At 46.7% G+C, this 17,957-nt stretch overlaps 1 protein-coding gene across 1 annotated transcript in view; it reads left to right on the top strand.

The window, feature by feature from the left end:
* Positions 1–17,957, top strand: part of ABCA4 (ATP-binding cassette, sub-family A (ABC1), member 4) — a 132,401-nt gene that overhangs the window by 112,056 nt on the left and 2,388 nt on the right. The window contains exons 35-45 of the mRNA XM_010860511.1: positions 417–564; positions 3,321–3,444; positions 4,092–4,221; positions 7,409–7,529; positions 7,957–8,019; positions 9,385–9,491; positions 11,492–11,633; positions 13,208–13,342; positions 14,224–14,327; positions 14,415–14,507; positions 16,463–16,712. Coding sequence (XP_010858813.1) covers positions 417–564; positions 3,321–3,444; positions 4,092–4,221; positions 7,409–7,529; positions 7,957–8,019; positions 9,385–9,491; positions 11,492–11,633; positions 13,208–13,342; positions 14,224–14,327; positions 14,415–14,507; positions 16,463–16,712 — 1,417 coding nt within the window. The remainder of the gene's footprint in view (positions 1–416; positions 565–3,320; positions 3,445–4,091; positions 4,222–7,408; positions 7,530–7,956; positions 8,020–9,384; positions 9,492–11,491; positions 11,634–13,207; positions 13,343–14,223; positions 14,328–14,414; positions 14,508–16,462; positions 16,713–17,957) is intronic.

Genomic DNA, 17,957 nt, shown 5'->3' with positions numbered 1-17,957 from the left:
TCTTAGAGAATTCAGGAACAAGTGTGAATATGACATATCAGCTCCAGTGAACTATGAATATTAGCCTGTTGGAATCTCAGCCCAGCTTTGCTGATCCAGACTAGAATGGAAAGTGTTGCAGGGTAGAGAATGCTCCTATATATTGTATAAGGCTTTATAATTTACAAGGCACATTCACAGCTACTATCTCATTGCTCCTCACAAAAACTCCACGAGGTGGTCAGGAAAGGCATTATTGTCTCCATTCAAAGATGAAGAGCAAAGACCAAGGAAGGGAGTATCTCTTTGGTTCCCCTGGACTCTTCATCAGTTCAAACATACCACCCCGTGTGAAAGGGGGATGAATTATATCTAGGGGCACAGCAGGTGGGGTGGAAATTGGAACTCCATCAACTGACTTGTGTCATTTCACACAGGTGGGCAGTCATTCCCATGATGTATCCGGCATCCTTCCTGTTCGATATCCCCAGCACTGCCTATGTGGCCTTATCTTGTGCTAATCTGTTCATTGGCATCAACAGCAGTGCCATCACTTTCGTCCTGGAATTATTTGAGAATAACGGGGTAAGCGTGCCTTTCTTGGCTGCTTCTTTTGATTATTTGGACACTAGAGAGTGTGTGATGGTCAAGTAGAGCCAGGGACAAACTCCGTGTCTGTGCATTCTTAGTGTGTAAATGAATGTTGCTTCCTCCCTTCCTTTATCCCTCCCCTCTTCCCTTCCTTTCTTTGTTTCTTTAAGCTCCTTGTTCATTCATATGCTCTGAATGTCATGGTTTTCTGGACCCTTTCTGCAATTTATAAAGGACCTTTCATAATTCTAAGCTTTTAGATCTTACTTCTTCAAGAAAGTATCCTTGGGGACTTTGGGTCTTAGATTTTACATACACAAGGTAACTCATTCATGTAATTTCAGAGTTTAAAAAGAACAGAAAGGCATACATAAGTCTCTTCCTTACTCCTGTTTCCCACTTGCCTAGTTCCATTCTCCAGAGGCAACATTTTGTTTGAATTTCCTATGTATTCTGGAGTACGTGCATGGGTGTTCAGTATGCTGACATATAAACGAATACATATATGATCTTTCTCCCAATTTCATACACATATTGTAACAGAAAAATATGAAAATTAATCCTGAGATTAGGCTTAGGAATCTGTAGTGCTGAACGACCCACTTTATGAGCTGTGCGGTGCAGTTGTCACATGCACACCCGCAGACTGCTCCTTGCCCAGCAAGAACTGGCAGAAGGAGTACTAACACAGTGGCAGTGCCCAGGGCTGTCTTTGCTCTGCGCTTGCTCCCCCGGTCCTCTGTGTCTCAGCCCTGGCCGTCCTGGAAACACTCCCGAGGATCAGTGGGCTCTCCCGTGTGCCTGTGTCCCCAGCACCTCTCTTGCCCTTCTTTCTCAGAAGATCTTCGCATTTGAGAGGGTGGGCACCAGCCAGCACATCTGCACACCTGTCCTGTGGCCCCTCCCCTACTCCTGCTTCCAGGCCTTGCTGGGAGGACCCAAGGCAAACCTGCATTAACCACCCAGTCCCACGGCTTCCGGAAAGCAACTCTTTCCCTGACTTCATCAGGCTTTCTGTAGCCACTAAGCAAGAAGCAAAACCCCAGCTGTCCCATGACTGATAAAAAATGTACCACATCACAGTCAGACCCCAGAAAGGAGGTGGATGAGAACACAGACTCCACTAATGACCAGAGCATCCTGGAAGACTGAATATGCTGCTCTTTGGAGTTGCTTTTGTCACAGGCTCACAGCTCACCACATCTTGATAGAGTGTGTTACTTCAAAATAAAGAGCTTAAACCAACTCAAAACATCCCACTCCTGCAGACCGCACTCATTTAGCCAACAATTACTGAGTGCGTACCCCTCCCCTGCATAAAAAAGCTGGCTGCTTCCCCCTAAATTGTGGAATATACGGATGCTGCAGAAATTCCCAGAATCCCACAGGAGGCTCCTCAGGTCACAGAGACATCCACTAGGAGAGCACTGTGTGATGAATGTGCCAGTATAAACCAGTGTGGCCCCAGGAACTCCCTTCCGGTGAGGAAATGATCTGCATGCTGAATTAGGAACCGATATAAGCGGAGGTTCATAACCTTCCATGAGACAGTGTGTGACAGAACATCGAAGGAGCAAGACTGATAAAACACCACAGACCAGAGTAGGCCAAAAGAGCTGGACTATGGGTCAGCAGGGCCTCGATAGAGGAATTCAATTCATACCTGGCTTGGAATAAGTAGTATTTTATTAACCCACTTAATAAACAGTGAAGTACCTACAATGAGCTAATCAGGTGTCAGGTGCTTAGGAAGGACACCAAAATAATTTGGACCCAGTCCCTGCTCTCTGGGCAGCAGTGACTAGTGCAGAAAATATGCAGGTAGAAAAAAAAATTAATCGTGGTGATGTGGTAAGTCCTCTAAGAGAGGGTTCGATGTTTTTCCATGGGAACCGGGAAAGGTTTAGGCGAGAAGAGAGTATTTGAGCTAGGTTTCTAAAGAAGGCCAGGAATCTACCAGAGAACAGGAGGGGAAAGAGCATTCTTTTCACTAATAGCAATGGTTAATAGAAGTTACAAGTGCAAGGGCCTAGAGATAAGAACGTAGTGCCTTCCAGGAAGAGTGTGGGGGGACGGTGGGGAGGGTAGATAGACGGCGATGAGGTGATGTAAGCAAAAGTGCAGAGGCCAGAGAGGAAGGAAGTTGTACAGCAGAGATGGGCCAGAAAAGCAGGTCCGCCTCAGTCCCTTGTGTCCCTCTGCCTGACACTGACACTTGAGGCTCATACAGCAAATACAGTCTACCACCTGAAAAATAAGTCCCCCAGCACAACCCAGGCACCAGGGAGGATCTCCGGCCGTCTTTTCTGCTGGTGACAGTTGCAGACAGCCATTGCTGTCCTTTGGGAGCTGAGAGGCAGAGCTAGAAGATGCTCAGGGGCCCTCTCCGCTTTGGTACAAGCTAGGCTACGACACTGCCAGCGACAGAGCCTGAGCCCCAGCGCAGCCCGCAGCTGTACCAAAGGAGGGAGAGTTCAGGCCACAGGCCCAGCAGCTGCTGCATCTCCTGGTAACAAAAGCCTGGGAGGCTTCCTGTGTAATTTCAAAGTGAGTCTGCAGTGAAAGCTCCCCAAGCAGGCTGCTGGCTAGGGACACCTCCTGTGAGTATTCCCAAGCTTCCTATCTGCTTGACAGATCCCTCCAGCAGCCAGGCCCCTCTGGCTGCACACCATCCCCTGGCCCTACTCCACTCAGGAGGGGGCGGACAGGCTTGGCCCCATCACTGACTGTCCTGCTTTTCTAAATTTCAGACGCTGCTCAGGATCAATGCCATGCTGAGGAAGCTGCTCATTATCTTCCCCCACTTCTGCCTGGGCCGGGGTCTCATTGACCTGGCACTGAGCCAGGCAGTGACAGACGTCTATGCCCGGTTTGGTGGGTAGCAGTCATGTGGCCCTGGATCCTCCAAGACTGGGAGGGCTCCAGTGGGAGTTTCTATGACCAACCTGCAGCCTGGACTGGGGCTGGAGGCACCTGGTTGGTCTGGGATTTTTTCCTAGAAGGAATAATACTAGATAATAATATAGATATTTTTCCTAGAAGGAATAATACTAGATAATAATAATGATACTAGAAGGAATCAGGGTGCTTCTGTGTCCATGGCTGAGGAGCATAGGAGGGATCAGGGACAGTTCCTACTCTGACTTGAGCCAATATGAGACTCGGATGATGGCTCAGATGGTAAAGAATCCACCTGCATTGCAGGAGACTTGGTTCAATCCCTGGGTTGGGAAGATCCCCTGGAAAAGATCATGACAACCACTCCAGTATTCTTGCCTGGAGAATCTCCACGGATAGAGGAGCCTGGCGGGCTGCATGCAGTCCGTGGGGTCAAAAACAGTCAGATACAACTGAGAAACTAAACACAACACAGAGACTCGGGTTTGTCACTGACTTAATCCCTCGCATAAGGCGTGGTCTAGCTGAGCCTCGTGTTGTAATTAGGTCTTGGGACGGCTGGGGCAGCAGGGCGGCTGGGCAGCAGGACTTACCTGTCGTTTTCTGGTGGTCTGCATCCCCAGGTGAGGCGCACTCTTCAAATCCATTCCAGTGGGACCTGATTGGGAAGAACCTGGCTGCCATGGCAGTAGAAGGTGTGGTGTACTTCCTCTTGACGCTCCTCATCCAATACCAGTTCTTCTTCAGCCGATGGTATGCTCCGCCACCACCCCGAGGGCACCAAGCCCAGCTCCTCACATCTGTCAGTCAGGGGACTTGATTTCACATCCATGTGGTCGTCTCTTTCCTCATGAGCCCCACTCCATAAAGACTGTTATGCTCTCAAAGCCTGGCTTGTTCTGAATAATGCAAGGAGAGACACATTAAAACAGTCACATTAGAATTTGTGAAAATTTTAAAGTGTTTAGAATAGAGTGCAATTAATTTCAATCACTAGTATTTAATCCCATTCATTTAATAAACATAATCATATTAAATTGGATCAGAGCATCACAAATGATAATGATTAATTGATATCCAAAGTACTAGGAAATCAATACATGCATTCATGAGGAAATAGACAAATCAGACCCCTTTGCTAATTAGAGATTTGAGAGTCGGGACAGGGCAGAGCGGGGAAGAGAGTAACGCGGTGGGTGATATTTGAGGTGAAGGCGGCCAGGTGCAGTGTGGCGGGGGTGGAGCAGTGGTCATGCCCCCCTGGTTGGGGAGCAAGAGGGTTGTCTGCCAACCCAGACCCAGCCCAGCCATGCCTTTCTTCCCATTCTCTTGCTCAAGGCCCTGCCTCATTCTGAAGTGGGTGCTCAGGTTTCCAGAAGGCAGCCCCCTCTGCAACCCAAGTTGATATTTACTGGCCTCGGCTCAGAGCCCTGAACTGCAAGTCACTGGGCACTCAGAACAAGCTTTCCTAGACAGTGTTTGTCCCTTACCCTCTTACCCTCTCAGGCCAAATGTGGTCACATATAAATAAAGATTCAGAGGACTTATCTTTAGCTTTTAATCCTCAGGGAATTGAGTTATTGGAAAGAGGTGGAATAAGATAATGAATGTCAACACACTTAGAATAAAAAAACATGACCAGAAAGTGATTCTAGCATGAGGATTTGTCCATGGGACCCTCAGTCCTTGCAGGCCCCGCTCTGCAGCTTTGGTCACCTCTTTTTTTTTTGAGGGGAGGCACCTCTTTAAGAGGCCTTAGGTGGGAGAGAAGCAAGAGTTATTTACTAAAACAGACGCATTAGCTTCAAACTCTGGTGTCAACACATCAAGTGTGTCCTTCTGTATTAGAGCAGAAAGAGGACCAGAGAAGTGTTCCAAATCTCTGGCTTCAAGAAGACAACAGTGCCCATCCTGAGAAACAACCAGGAAAGGAGAGAAATTAGAGGAGGGAAGAACGGGTGCTCTTGGTAGTGGGTATGCCCACATGTGGGGAGTTCAGGATGGCTGTGAAAGGAGAGGGTTGGGGTGGGGGTGGTGAGAGATGAGTCTGGAGAAGAAGGCAGAGTCAGGTCATGAAATGCCCCCTCACCTTGGTGAGGACTTAGAATATAAGCCTGAGGACAGCAAAAAGTTGTTGGGGTGTTTTAATCAGGGAAATGACATGATCTGCAAGCATTAGAAACAGAGAGATCAGACAGGAAGCTGCTTTGTTACCTAGGCAAGAGACAGGGGTAGCCTGGAAAGGAGCGAGGGTGTTAGGAGATGAAGTAAAAGAAGTTGATGGAGTAAATAGTAAGAAGTTTGTTAGACAAAACTTTGTAATCAACTGGATAGGACCAGGGACGGATGGAGGAGAGCATGTAGGTCAGGGTATTCAGGGTGTTCAGAGAAGAGGCTGTGTTGTTAAGGATGGTGATATTCTGCTCTGCAGGGCAGGAGAACAAGAACACTGAGCCACTGGAAATGCCTGCAGGAGCTGGGAGCTGGGAAAGCCTAACCTGGGCTGGGAGCTATGGGTAGATGGGTAGAGGGAGCTATGGGTAGATGGGTTGGTGGAGGAGTCAGTCCAAGAGATAAATGGGTAAGATCTCACATGCCACACAACATGGCCAAAAAAAAAAAAAAACTTCTAAAGTGTGGGGAGAAAATTTAGGTATCTACTTAAAGCTTTTCAAAATTATGTTGAGTGTACATATTCAAAAGGGTTTGAGTAGTACTGAATTAATTACTGGAGAGTAATTGTGCTGCAAGGGAACCATCCAGTGCAAGGAGGCAGGGCTCTGAGCTGCAGGACCTGACCTGACAGAAGCGCCTGCCCCTCTGTGAACCTATCTCCTCAAATGGACAATAAGGAGATTGGATATAATTCTGCTACTCTCTGTTTCTTGAGTCACTAACTGGGTGGGCCAGACCATTTGGAATGTAATTTCTCTACCAATGTTGTTGTCGTTCGGTCACTAATTCACGTCCGACTCTTTGTTGACCCCATGGACTGTAGCACGCCAGGCTTTCCTGTCCTTCACCATCTCCCAGAGCTTGCTCAAACTCATGTCCATTGAGTCAGTGATGCCATCCAACCATCTCATTCTCTGTTGCCCCCTTCTCCTCCTGCCCTCAGCCTTTCCCAGCATCACTGGTCTTTTCCAGTGAGTCAGCTCTTCTCATTAGATGGCCAAAGTATTGAAGCTTCAGCTTCAGGATCAGTCCTTCCCATGAATATTCAGGGTTGATTTCCTTTAGGATTAACTGATTTGATCTGAGTGCTGTCCAAGGGACTCTACCAATAATAACACCATTAACTGCAATAATAAAACCCTCTACAATTTTTTGAATGAAAAAAAAAAAAAGGAGAAAGATTAATGGGAGGATGAGTGGGAAAGGTAGGTGGGGCCTGACTGCAGGTCTCTGGGATTTCAGCTGAGGAGTTAGGGTTTTAACCTACAGCTGATGGAAAACTATAGTTTGGGACAGGAGATAACCTGGTGGACTAAAAGAAGTAGGAGGCTTGGTTGCTAGTAACTATCATTTGTTGAGTGCTTACCATAGATGAAGGGTTCTATCATGATAGCAGCTACCACATTTTGAGTCTTGACTCTATGCCAGACCCTGTGCCAAGTTCATCTTTACCACAATCCCATGAGGTAGACACTCTTACCACCCCTCCCTGTCTTATGGTTGAAGGAGGCGAGGTTCAGCAACATCCCCACAGTCACACACAGGGAGGCCAGGACTGGAGACCGGGGCAGACTCTGGTCTCGAGCTCTTGCCTTCTCTGCCTAATGCCTGACACCTTTCCTGTGCAGAGTGCTTTTGAGAGCCAAGTGTTAGGCGTGGAAGGCTGGGCTGGGGTCGAGGCCAGTGAATGAGCAGAGGGTAAGATGAAAGGACAGCGCTAAGGACACTGTGAACCAGCCCCCTTCGTCCTCTTTTCTTCCTCTAGGACTACCGAGCCTGCAAAGGAGCCCATCACAGATGAAGATGATGATGTGGCTGAAGAAAGGCAGAGAATTATTAGTGGAGGAAATAAAACTGATATCTTAAGGCTAAATGAACTCACCAAGGTAAGGGAATAGATACAGGAATGTTAGTTTGGAGGTGCCAGTTGGACTAAGATGGCACGAAGCTGTAATTTACCTTCTGAAGAATAGGCAACATGCTAATGCAAGCAATTCCTTTCCCCAGTGTTATGTGAGATTGTCATCTTTGTTATAACTAGTCTTCCAAGAACTTTCAATGCTCTTTCCCTAGCATTTATCTTGAGCACTGACACAGGGCCTCAGCAAGAGCCGCTGCAACTGAGCCCTGCTAATGAATCTTCCTGCACTCCATTTCTGCACAGAGGCTCAGCTTCAACGCTCTCAGCGCTCACAGCACCTCTGTGCACATCCATGTCGATGCGTAACCTTCACCTAAGCCATCGTTTGCTCTCCTGCCCTCCCCCTGTTTAACCCTCTGTTAGTCCTCAGTCCACTTTCTCTAATCTTGCAGGTTTATTCAAGCACCTCCAGCCCAGCAGTGGACAGGCTGTGTGTGGGAGTCCGCCCTGGAGAGGTGGGTACTCTGTGGGCCACATGTGAAAGAACCTCAGGAAACCAGCTCCCATGCATGTCTCTGGTCCCCTCTGAAATAGAGCTGATCAACAGACATAAAACACAAGCCATGTAGGTCATTCTAATTGTCTAGTAGCCATAGGGGAAAAAGCAGGTGAAATTAGCCTTAATCATTAATCTTGTCCAATATATCTGAAGTAGTATCAGATATACTTACTTCAACATGTAAGTCATATAAAATGTTTTTTATATTTTACATTATTTTTTGTTACTGTTCTAAATCTTCAAAATCTAGTGTGCATTTAAGCTCATAGTACACGTAGATGCATTTCAAATGCTCAGCAGTCACTGTCAAGGAGGGAAATTCTGCTTCCTACTACCCTTTTAGGTTCTGGAGCCAGGCCTCTGTCAACTGAACTGATAAAGATGGAGTAACGAGAGAAAAGCAAAGAAAAAGCTTGTTAGCATGTGCACATGTGTAGGAAAGATGACTACCCGGAAGGGGTGGCGGGAACTTGGGCTCATGTAGCACCTTAGCAGAGGAACAATACATTTTTAGGGAAGTTACAAGGCAAAGGAGATGGACTTACAGTTTCTAGCAGGGTGGGTCGCGGCAAGTGTATGGGTAAACTGTTGTGACCCCATGGACTGTAGCCTGTCAGGCTCCTCTGTCAATGGAATTTTCCAGAATACTGGAGTGGGTAGCCACTCCGTCTTCAAGGGATCTTCCCGACCCAGGGATCAAACCCACATCTCCTGTGTCTCCTGCATTGCGGTCAGTTTCTTTACCATCTGAGCCACCAGAGAAGCCCTGTATGTGTAAATAATGGCAGATAAAGGCTAGTTATTAAAGCTTGTGATATAGATTCCTCTAGTGTCATCTCTCGGAGAAGGCAAAGGCACCCCACTCCAGTACTCTTGCCTGGAAAATCCCATGGATGGAGGAGCCTGGTAGGCTGCGGTCCATGGGGTCGCTAAGAGTCAAACACGACTGAAGTGACTCAGCAGCAGCAGCAGTGTCGTCTCCAGGCTAGTAAGAGTCTAAAGTTGTCTCCAGTGATTACTTTTGTCCATCTTGACAGAGAGGAAAAGGGAACACCTTGTAAATTTATGTCCTGCTTTGAGGCAAATAAGGAGAGGGCAGACAGCTTGTCTTATATCTGCTTCTTCCGATTTGCCTTCAGCTTACAATCACCCTCATGCCAAATGACACATTCTGCTTCCATACGCCATAAATGACTAATCACCTTTACATGGCAGCATGGGTCCAGCATGCCTCCCTTCACCACATACACTTGCCCTGGGGCCTGACACTCTGACCTTCTTGGGCTCCAGGGCAAGGCCAATTCTGTGTGTTCTCCCTCAGTGCTTTGGTCTCCTGGGTGTGAACGGAGCTGGCAAAACCACCACATTCAAGATGCTAACTGGGGACACCACAGTGACCTCAGGCGATGCCACTGTAGCAGGCAAGAGGTGAGTGTCCACTTATCCTGTCTCAGGGTGTCTCTCCCAGGTCCTGAGGCACGTCCTCGTCCCCACCCTGTACCTGAGGATGACTCTGAGAGCCTGAAAGATCTGTGTGGAGGTACAGACCTCCCAGCAAACACGGTCTGAAAAGTCTAAGACTATCTGGAGAACTGAATTGAATTGTGATTTTTAAAATATTCCTCCATTAGCATGAATTCTCAGAAAATTCTGGAAGCACCAAATCAGTGGTCATCCTTTGTGGGTCATAAGCCTCTGACCCTTTGATCATGTGATGAACACTGCTGCTGCTAAGTCACTTCAGTCGTGTCCGACTGTGTGTGACCCCATAGACAGCAGCCCACCAGGCTCCCCCGTCCCTGGGATTCTTGTACCTATAAAAATTGCTTCCCTTTACCTCTCTTCATATGTTCTTTACAAACAGTTTCAGGGAATTAACTGAGCCCTGAAGCACAGTTATGACCCTACAGAAACCCCTAGGACCCAGATTAAGAACGTCTGTGATGAAGCACCCTTTCTCTGGGTTGAGTATCTACATGGCGCTTGTTCAGGAGCCTTGGAAGCTTTAATCTGCATTGGCTATTTCTGTGCCAACACTTGGCTTTGCTGGCCAAGATTCTTTTATAAAGGGAGAACTGGCATGTGCTCTTGGATTCTGGGAGAGTGCCTGCTGCTCTCTGAAGTAAGGAACATGGAAACAGACTGGTCTTGGACAGGACAGGACAGGACAGAAAACATGAGCTGGCATTGTCTGCCTCTTTACAAGCTGCTCCTGGAATAGCAGAGCTCACACATATTGTGCCCAGAGAAAATCTCTGTCCTGGTTTATGAGTGGAGTTAGGCACTGCTGACATGAAACCAACTTCTGCTTACCTGGGAAAGCCATCATCAACATGGCCCAATGCTCCCTGGGTGAGGAGAGTCCTAAGCATTCTTCACTGGCTCAGACAGGATGAATTTGGTTCCCCAGCCTTCCCAGCCTTGATGTTGGGTCTAGAGCAAAGGGAATGGCAGAGGTGGAGCCAGGCCATGACCAAGTAAATGACTTCATGATGGGAAACAAAAGGGGAGAGGGCAGGGAGTGGAGAGCAAGGGGATGAAATAAGATTTACCATGACACATCAAAATGAAACACAGGTAAAGTCAACACAGAAGCTAGAAAGAAACTATAGGTTTAAGGCACAGGATTGGGGCTCTTAAGTGTAGTAGTTCCAGTGGACTTGGTGAAGTACCCTCCTTGCTTCCCTGGGCGATTTTAACTGGCCATACCTAAGAGGTTCTGTCATAGTAGGGAAGTACATGGCCTCTCTCCGTCCCATACCATTGCATCTATCCTTCATTCTTAGACCCTAAGCTATGAGAGAAGGAGGAAGAAAATTGGACCAGTCTATGGTCAGTTTGTTTTTTCATCAAGGCAATACATTTTTTAGCAGAGGAGAATATATTGATTAGAGGGAGTTGATAGAACTCACTTCATCTCTTCATCTCTTCTGCCAGTCTCTTGCTCTGTGTGGTGATCTGATTGGTTCCTCTTTCATTGACAGTATCTCTGTCATTAAATACAAGTTGAAAAGTTCACTTCCATTGGGAAGCATGCATCTTCTCTAGCTACTTCCCAAATATTTGAAAGGGATCAAAAAACTTTGCTCATTTTCTTAAGTTTGATCTTCCCTTTGTTTTTAAATTCACGCATGAGGTGATCCAATCTAAAAGCACAGCTGTCTTCGGGTAACAGGTATTCAGTTTATCCTAGATAGGGGAATCTAGGAAAATCCAACTGGATTCAAAGCTCAGAACTCCTGGAGTTTATCAGTTTCTAACCAAAGAGCCCCTACTTTGATTCCTAAATGTTGTTCACATTTTTAAAGCAAAAATGGGAAAAGAGGAGAAGGAGCTTTATTATCGTTTTGGCAGAAACTCCTCCAGTCCCAGATCTCTGGTCACCCATTTTGTGAAGGAAACCTACTAATTGTTTTTTCTTCTTGCAGTATTTTGACCAATATTTCTGACGTCCATCAAAGTATGGGCTACTGTCCTCAGTTTGATGCAATCGATGACCTGCTTACTGGGCGAGAACATCTTTACCTTTATGCCCGGCTTCGAGGTGTACCAGCAGAGGAAATTGAGAGGGTAAATTAGCTTGCTTTGTTATGTCCAGTTAATAGTTTGGTAAGCCATGAACCTGCTTCATGAGAATGCATTTATTTAGATATGGGAAAACTGGAGCATGCTATCCGTTAATTCATTCAACAAATGCTCAACTGAGTGTCTGCTGTGTGCCAAGTACTCTTCTGGAAAACAAGGGCATAGCAGTCAACAAACCAGATGAAAAAAAAAATTCCCACCATCCTATCTAACAAAATGATATATGCATTTACCCTTTGATCCAGCCATCCCACTGCTGGGCATTTACCCTGAAGACACACATCCCACAGTACACAAAGACGTATTCAAAAATGCATATTCACTACACTTTAGTCATAAAATATCAGAAATAGCTAAATGTTCAGGTATATAGGAAATTGAATAATTTATGCCAAAAATACATGCAACAAGGTCTTATGCAGCTATTTAAAAAAAAACAGGATTTCCCTGGTGGTCCAGCAATTAAGACTCTGTGCTTCCACTGCCAGGGGCATGGGTTTGATCCCTTGTTGGGGAACTAAGATCCCACATCCCGTGCCTGGTGTGGCCAAAAAGAAAAATCAAAACCAAAAAAATAGCTCTGTGAATGATACCGACTTTTTTTCAAGCAGATACTGTTAAATGAAGAAAGCAAAGTGTAAAAGAGCACAGGTAGAATGCTACTTTTTCATGTAAGAAAGTAGGACAAATAAGAAAGCATAAATATGTCTGCTTACCTTTACAAATAGAGATACAGGAAGGATTAACTGGAAAACAACGAATGTGGTGATCAGCATGAGGGAAATAGGGTGAAAGGGAAATGGGAGGGAATAACACTTCTGTCAGGATATTTTTTTGTATAGTTTAAAGTTTTGGAATCACTAACATTCTACATATTCAAAAAATAAAACTAAATCAGTAAGAATGAGAAAGAGGTAAAAGTGAAAACAAAAAGAAATCCTAACACTGAAAGCAAATTAAAACCAATTAATCCAATTTTATTTCAAATGAATGTAATAATCATACGGAAGGGGAGGAAAAGAACTAATACAAATAGCTGATGACACAATATTTGATTGTGTATCCTCAGTCCTGGGCAGGCAGAGTGGAGAGAAAGAACTACAAACAAACTATGAGCTCTTCTTGGTCGATTTGTTTTTTATAGAGGCGTGGGCAAAGCACTCCTGAAACAAGTTTACATGTTTTACAGGACTAAGTAAATGAATGAGTGGGTTTATGTCATTTGCAGCCAGAGTTCTTCCTCTTCCACTCCTAACCATAGTCCATCCAGGACACTGGGTAAGAGGCGTTGTCCCACTCTGGAAAGGCTGAAGACTATTTCTCAGGGAGTTGCATCCAATGGATGTGAAGCAGACCAAAGCATACTGGGATCTAAGGATCTGAGGGTGGAAAGGAAACGCCTGGCCCTTGAAGGCCATGAGCCACTCCATAAGTCATCACGTTTTGGCCTCACTGGGTCTGTCATCCTGGAGGAGTGAGATCTAGGAGCCCAAGACTTTGAATTGGTGGGGTGTTTGCTTGTTTGTTTTTCCCAAATGGGATTTCTTTCTCCTCCCTAGGTGACAAACTGGAGTATTCAGAGCCTGGGCCTGTCTCTCTATGCAGACCGCCTGGCCGGCACCTACAGTGGAGGAAATAAGCGGAAACTCTCCACAGCCATTGCGCTCATAGGCTGCCCACCACTGGTGCTGCTGGTGAGGACCCTGGAGGCCACCTGAGGGCCTGTGAGAGCCGAGGGCTGCATCTCTGTGGTTGAGCCAGCAGATTTAGGAACTGCAGCAGTCTCTGTCTGGGTTGTTCCTATACTGCTCATGTTGAGTGAATCAGTCCAATGTTTGATTCACAGCTCTTGGGGGAAACCAGAGTCAATACACAGTATTACTTTGAGTTCCTGGGAAGCCTCTAGTGGGGCTTTAGGCTCACAGCAGGGAAATTCAGCCCTTCTGCAGAATGTCAGTGACTGGTCAAAACTTACTTCTGCCTGAGGAGGACTGTGAAGGTGAAAGTCGCTCAGTCATGTCCAACTCTTTCTATGGACTGTAGCCCGCCAGGCTCTTCTGTCCATGGAATTCTCCAGGCAAGAATACTGGAGTGGGTTGCCTCTTTGAGGTCCTAATTGGACAGGAGCGCTGGCCTGGAGCAAAGGCTCATGTGGTTCTCGCCAAAGCTAGACCAGGCCCAAGGCCCTTTTCCCAGGCAGTCTGGGGTTCATGAGGGCATGGGTCTTGAAGGGACCCTGAAAAGTCACCTGAGCTTTCTTCCTGCCTCCTTGCAAGCACATGTAGAGAATTTTCTTTTCTTTTTTAAAAATAGTTCTATCATTGTTTTAATGAATTTTAAGTCATTCATGGGCTACAGATCTAGAGGCGTGCTGATGTTTCTTCACGCTCCTGATTCGCCCCCTGCCTTCCATGGCCTGTGCTCCCTTCCCTGGCTCTTGCCCACTGGGGAGTGACTTTGTGCACTATCTGCCAGAGAGCAATGTTGCTCAGAGAGGAAGGTGCAGCCAAGGAGGGTGCAGGAACTGGGGGAGGCTGGCTCCCAGCCTGGCCCTCTGCCCTCTGCCTCCCCGCAGGATGAGCCCACCACAGGCATGGACCCCCAGGCACGCCGCATGCTGTGGAACACTATCATGGGCATCATCAGAGAAGGGAGAGCCGTGGTCCTCACTTCCCACAGGCAAGAGATTCCCAGGGGCTGAGGTGGGGCAGGCGGGTGATGGAGTCCAGTCCTCTCAGCCCTCACCTGCTCTCTCCCTGCCCCCAGCATGGAAGAGTGCGAGGCCCTGTGTACCCGGCTGGCCATCATGGTGAAGGGCGCCTTTCAGTGTCTGGGCACCATCCAGCACCTCAAGTCCAAGTAAGGATGTTGTGGGGGGTTGCCTTTGTTACCTTCGGGGGAGAAGTGGGGAGTCAACAAGGCCCTGTGCTCTTTTCTGACACGTGAGATGTCTTGCTGCTCCCCCATGCCATGGGCAGAGGTATCTGAGCCTGATTCTGCAGCAGCAGGTGGAGAAAACCAGTGTGCTGAATGTAGCTCTTCTTTATTGGGCTAACGGCCTGTGGCTGAAGGCTTGCTGAGGCTCCAGATGGGAATTCTGAAAGGGGAAAATGCAGAGCCCAGTTGGGATGAGAGAGGGTCATTACTACTGCCTCATTATCACACCACTTATCCCAACAGTCCAGAACCCGTGACCTATTTAATGAGTCCACAACCAACATAGGAGCAATCCAGAGACCAAACAGCCTGAACAGTCAGTTTCTTTCTGGCATGTCATATGCTTTTTTTTCTCTTTCTTTTTTATTTTTTAAATTATGAAAGTATTATAACATATTTACAGGAGATTTGGAAAATACAGAATCATATGCTTTTGAGTTTGGGAAATAACCACGTATTATATGACAAACCAGCAATGCCAGTAATCTTTAGTAGGATTATCCTGTCCTGATAAACTGTAAACTGCTATAAATAACGTGTTATTAATAACAGTTTGTGTGCCAAAGTGGACAATCACTTAAAATAAGATTTGGATAATAATGCCATACTCCCTTGCCTTCTGATATGTTTTATAAACTAGGAAGGGTGGACTTTAAATTATTACTTATTTATCAAACACATTTTGAGAGCCCAGAATAGAAAAAGTCACCATGGCAGTTGGTGAAAGGAGGAACACATAACCCACTGCATCTGTGCCAAGACACTTCGCCTCGATGTTCCAGGGGAGTGTCTTGCACAGCACACATCAGGCTTCAAACGCATCACATGCAACAACAATTGAGGTGAAGGTCTAATAGGTTAGCTGCATCTGGGCACTAGACCCATAATGTCTTGGGTAACTACAGCTTGGACACTATACAGGGACTTCAGCATGTGAGGTCACCAGACCCATGTCAGCAGCTTCCAGTGTCCACCTGCTGGAGAACGGATGCTCCCTACCCCCTTTCCCTCTCAGTCCTCAGTTTCCTGTAGGAGAGCAGGTGAGTGGGAACATTCCTGTGTGAGGGATGGTCACTTTTCTGGGGGTGAAAGGTAAAGGCACTTTATTGTAAAGGGAAACAACCCTGGAACCTGGATGGAGCACTGAAATAATTACACCATGAGGTAAGTGTGAAGGGATGCCATCTGGCCATGCACTCACTCTCTAGTGGACCATTTATCCACATGCGAGTGACCTGGTGAGTGAAGGAGGGAGACATCCATGGCCCTGGACCTGGCAGCTCCATTTGTTCTGGAAGCTTCCCCAGGGAAGCACTGCCTTCCCAAGCCTTTTCTCCCACCAGGCCAGTCTCTTAAAGGCCCAGGCAGTCTTTCCACCTCTGAGGAAGCCCTGGGCAGCCTGTGATCTCTGCACAGGGCTCAGACAACCTTTGACTTCAGCACATACATTAAAGGGAATGGAGCAGGGAACACCTGTGTCTCCAGAAGGTGGACACAGGAAGGTGTGACATAGACCTGGAGACCTACTTCACCACATGAGGCATTAAGACCTCTAAAAACTAGTGTCAAACCACCTCTCCAGGAACCATCATGGCCCTTTTGGTCCTAGTTTTAAACATGCACACAAGATCTATTTTGGTTTAGTTGCTAGGTTGTGTCTGACTCTTTTGCGACCCCATGGAGCCCACCAGGCTCCTCTGTCCATGAGATTTCCCAGGCAAGAATGCTGGAGTGGGTAGCTGCTTCCTTCTCTTCTCAAGATCTATAGTATGGGCCTTTAATCCCCAATATTTGTGATAAGTCTAGTCCTCATTTCAGGATTTCCTTAGATCCAGCTGCTAATAGGCCTGTTCCACACCGCCATGTGCATCCCCCAGGTTTGGAGACGGCTACATTGTCACGATGAAAATCAGATCCCCAAAGGACGACTTGCTTCCTGACCTGGGTCCCGTGGAGCAGTTCTTCCAGGGCAACTTCCCAGGCAGCGTCCAGAGGGAGCGGCACTACAACATGCTGCAGTTCCAGGTCTCCTCCTCCTCCCTGGCCAGGATCTTCCGGCTGCTCGTCTCCCACAAGGACAGCCTGCTCATCGAGGAGTACTCGGTCACGCAGACCACACTGGACCAGGCAAGGCTGGGGGGTGCCCAGCTGGGCAAAGCCTGGGCTGCAGTGCCCAGCTCAGCTGGAATCTACACAAGGGCAAGGGAGGATGTGCCCAGGTGCCAAGTCCCTCTGTCCATTAGGGCAAACTTGGAAACTCAGAAATGGTTTTCTAAGAGTATTTCAGTCATCAACAGACTTCACTGACTTTTTTACAGCATTCTTCCTCACAACATTATGATGTTTTTTTCTCCCTCCCAGTTTGTGGCGATGGCCCTTTTTTCCTTTCAAATCATCTCTACTGATGCTTAATTTAAATACAATAGAATGCACCTATTTAAAGTGTACAATTCAGTGAGTTTTGATAAATGTATGTGCCATGTGTCAGGTTTTTTTAACGTGATCATTTTTTATTGTGGTAAAATATGTATGTAAAATATATGTAATTATCATTTTTAAGTGGCATTACACTTCAGCGGCATTAAGTACATTCATATTGTTGTACAACCATCACCACCATCCATCTCTAGAAATTTTTCATCTTCCCAAACTGAAACTCTGTACTCATCAAGCAGTAACTCCCAAGAACTGCTCCCCTGGCCACTGTTTTACATTCTGTTGACTACTCCACATACCTTGAAGACATGGAATCACACAGTATTTGTCCTTCTGCGTCTAGCTTATTTCAGTTAACATAATGCCCTCAAGGTAAATCCATGTGGGAGCCTGTGTCAGAATATCCTCCCTTTTTAAGGTTGAATAATATTCAGTTGTATGTATATACAATGTTTTGTTTATCCATTCATCTATATGGATGTTTGTTTCTGGGTTTCATTGGTTTTTATTTGTTCTTTTTAAAATAAATATCCTTAAAGATTACTCAGCATAGCAGTAGAAACAGGCAAGTCCCTGCTTACTCTCTGAGGAGCTGGCTCCCAGCACCTTCTTGCCAGCATAAATAGATGGAGGCAGAGACAAGAGTTGGTCACACTGCACATTGAATTGAGAATAGAAAACTGGAGCGATCAGCTCCCGTCTTCCTGGTTTTGATTTTTTAGTTATTCCTGTAGAGGTTTAGGAGGCTACCACTAGCTGAAACTCTGCCTCGTTTACCCATAATCCTCTTGTGGGCACGCCTTTGGCTTAGCTCACAAGTCTAAGAAGAAGCCCTGTGCCCTGGGCAGGACACAGGCTGCTCCAGCAGAGCTGTACATTAATTGTGGGAAACAACAAAGTGAGTGGGTGGGAGGGTAGGTAGAGGGCGCCCTTTTC

The sequence above is a fragment of the Bison bison genome, unplaced genomic scaffold (assembly GCF_000754665.1).
Source record: "Bison bison bison isolate TAMUID 2011002044 unplaced genomic scaffold, Bison_UMD1.0 scf7180017864466, whole genome shotgun sequence".
Taxonomy (NCBI): Eukaryota; Metazoa; Chordata; class Mammalia; order Artiodactyla; family Bovidae; genus Bison; species Bison bison.
This window is presented reverse-complemented; position numbering and strand designations above follow the sequence as displayed.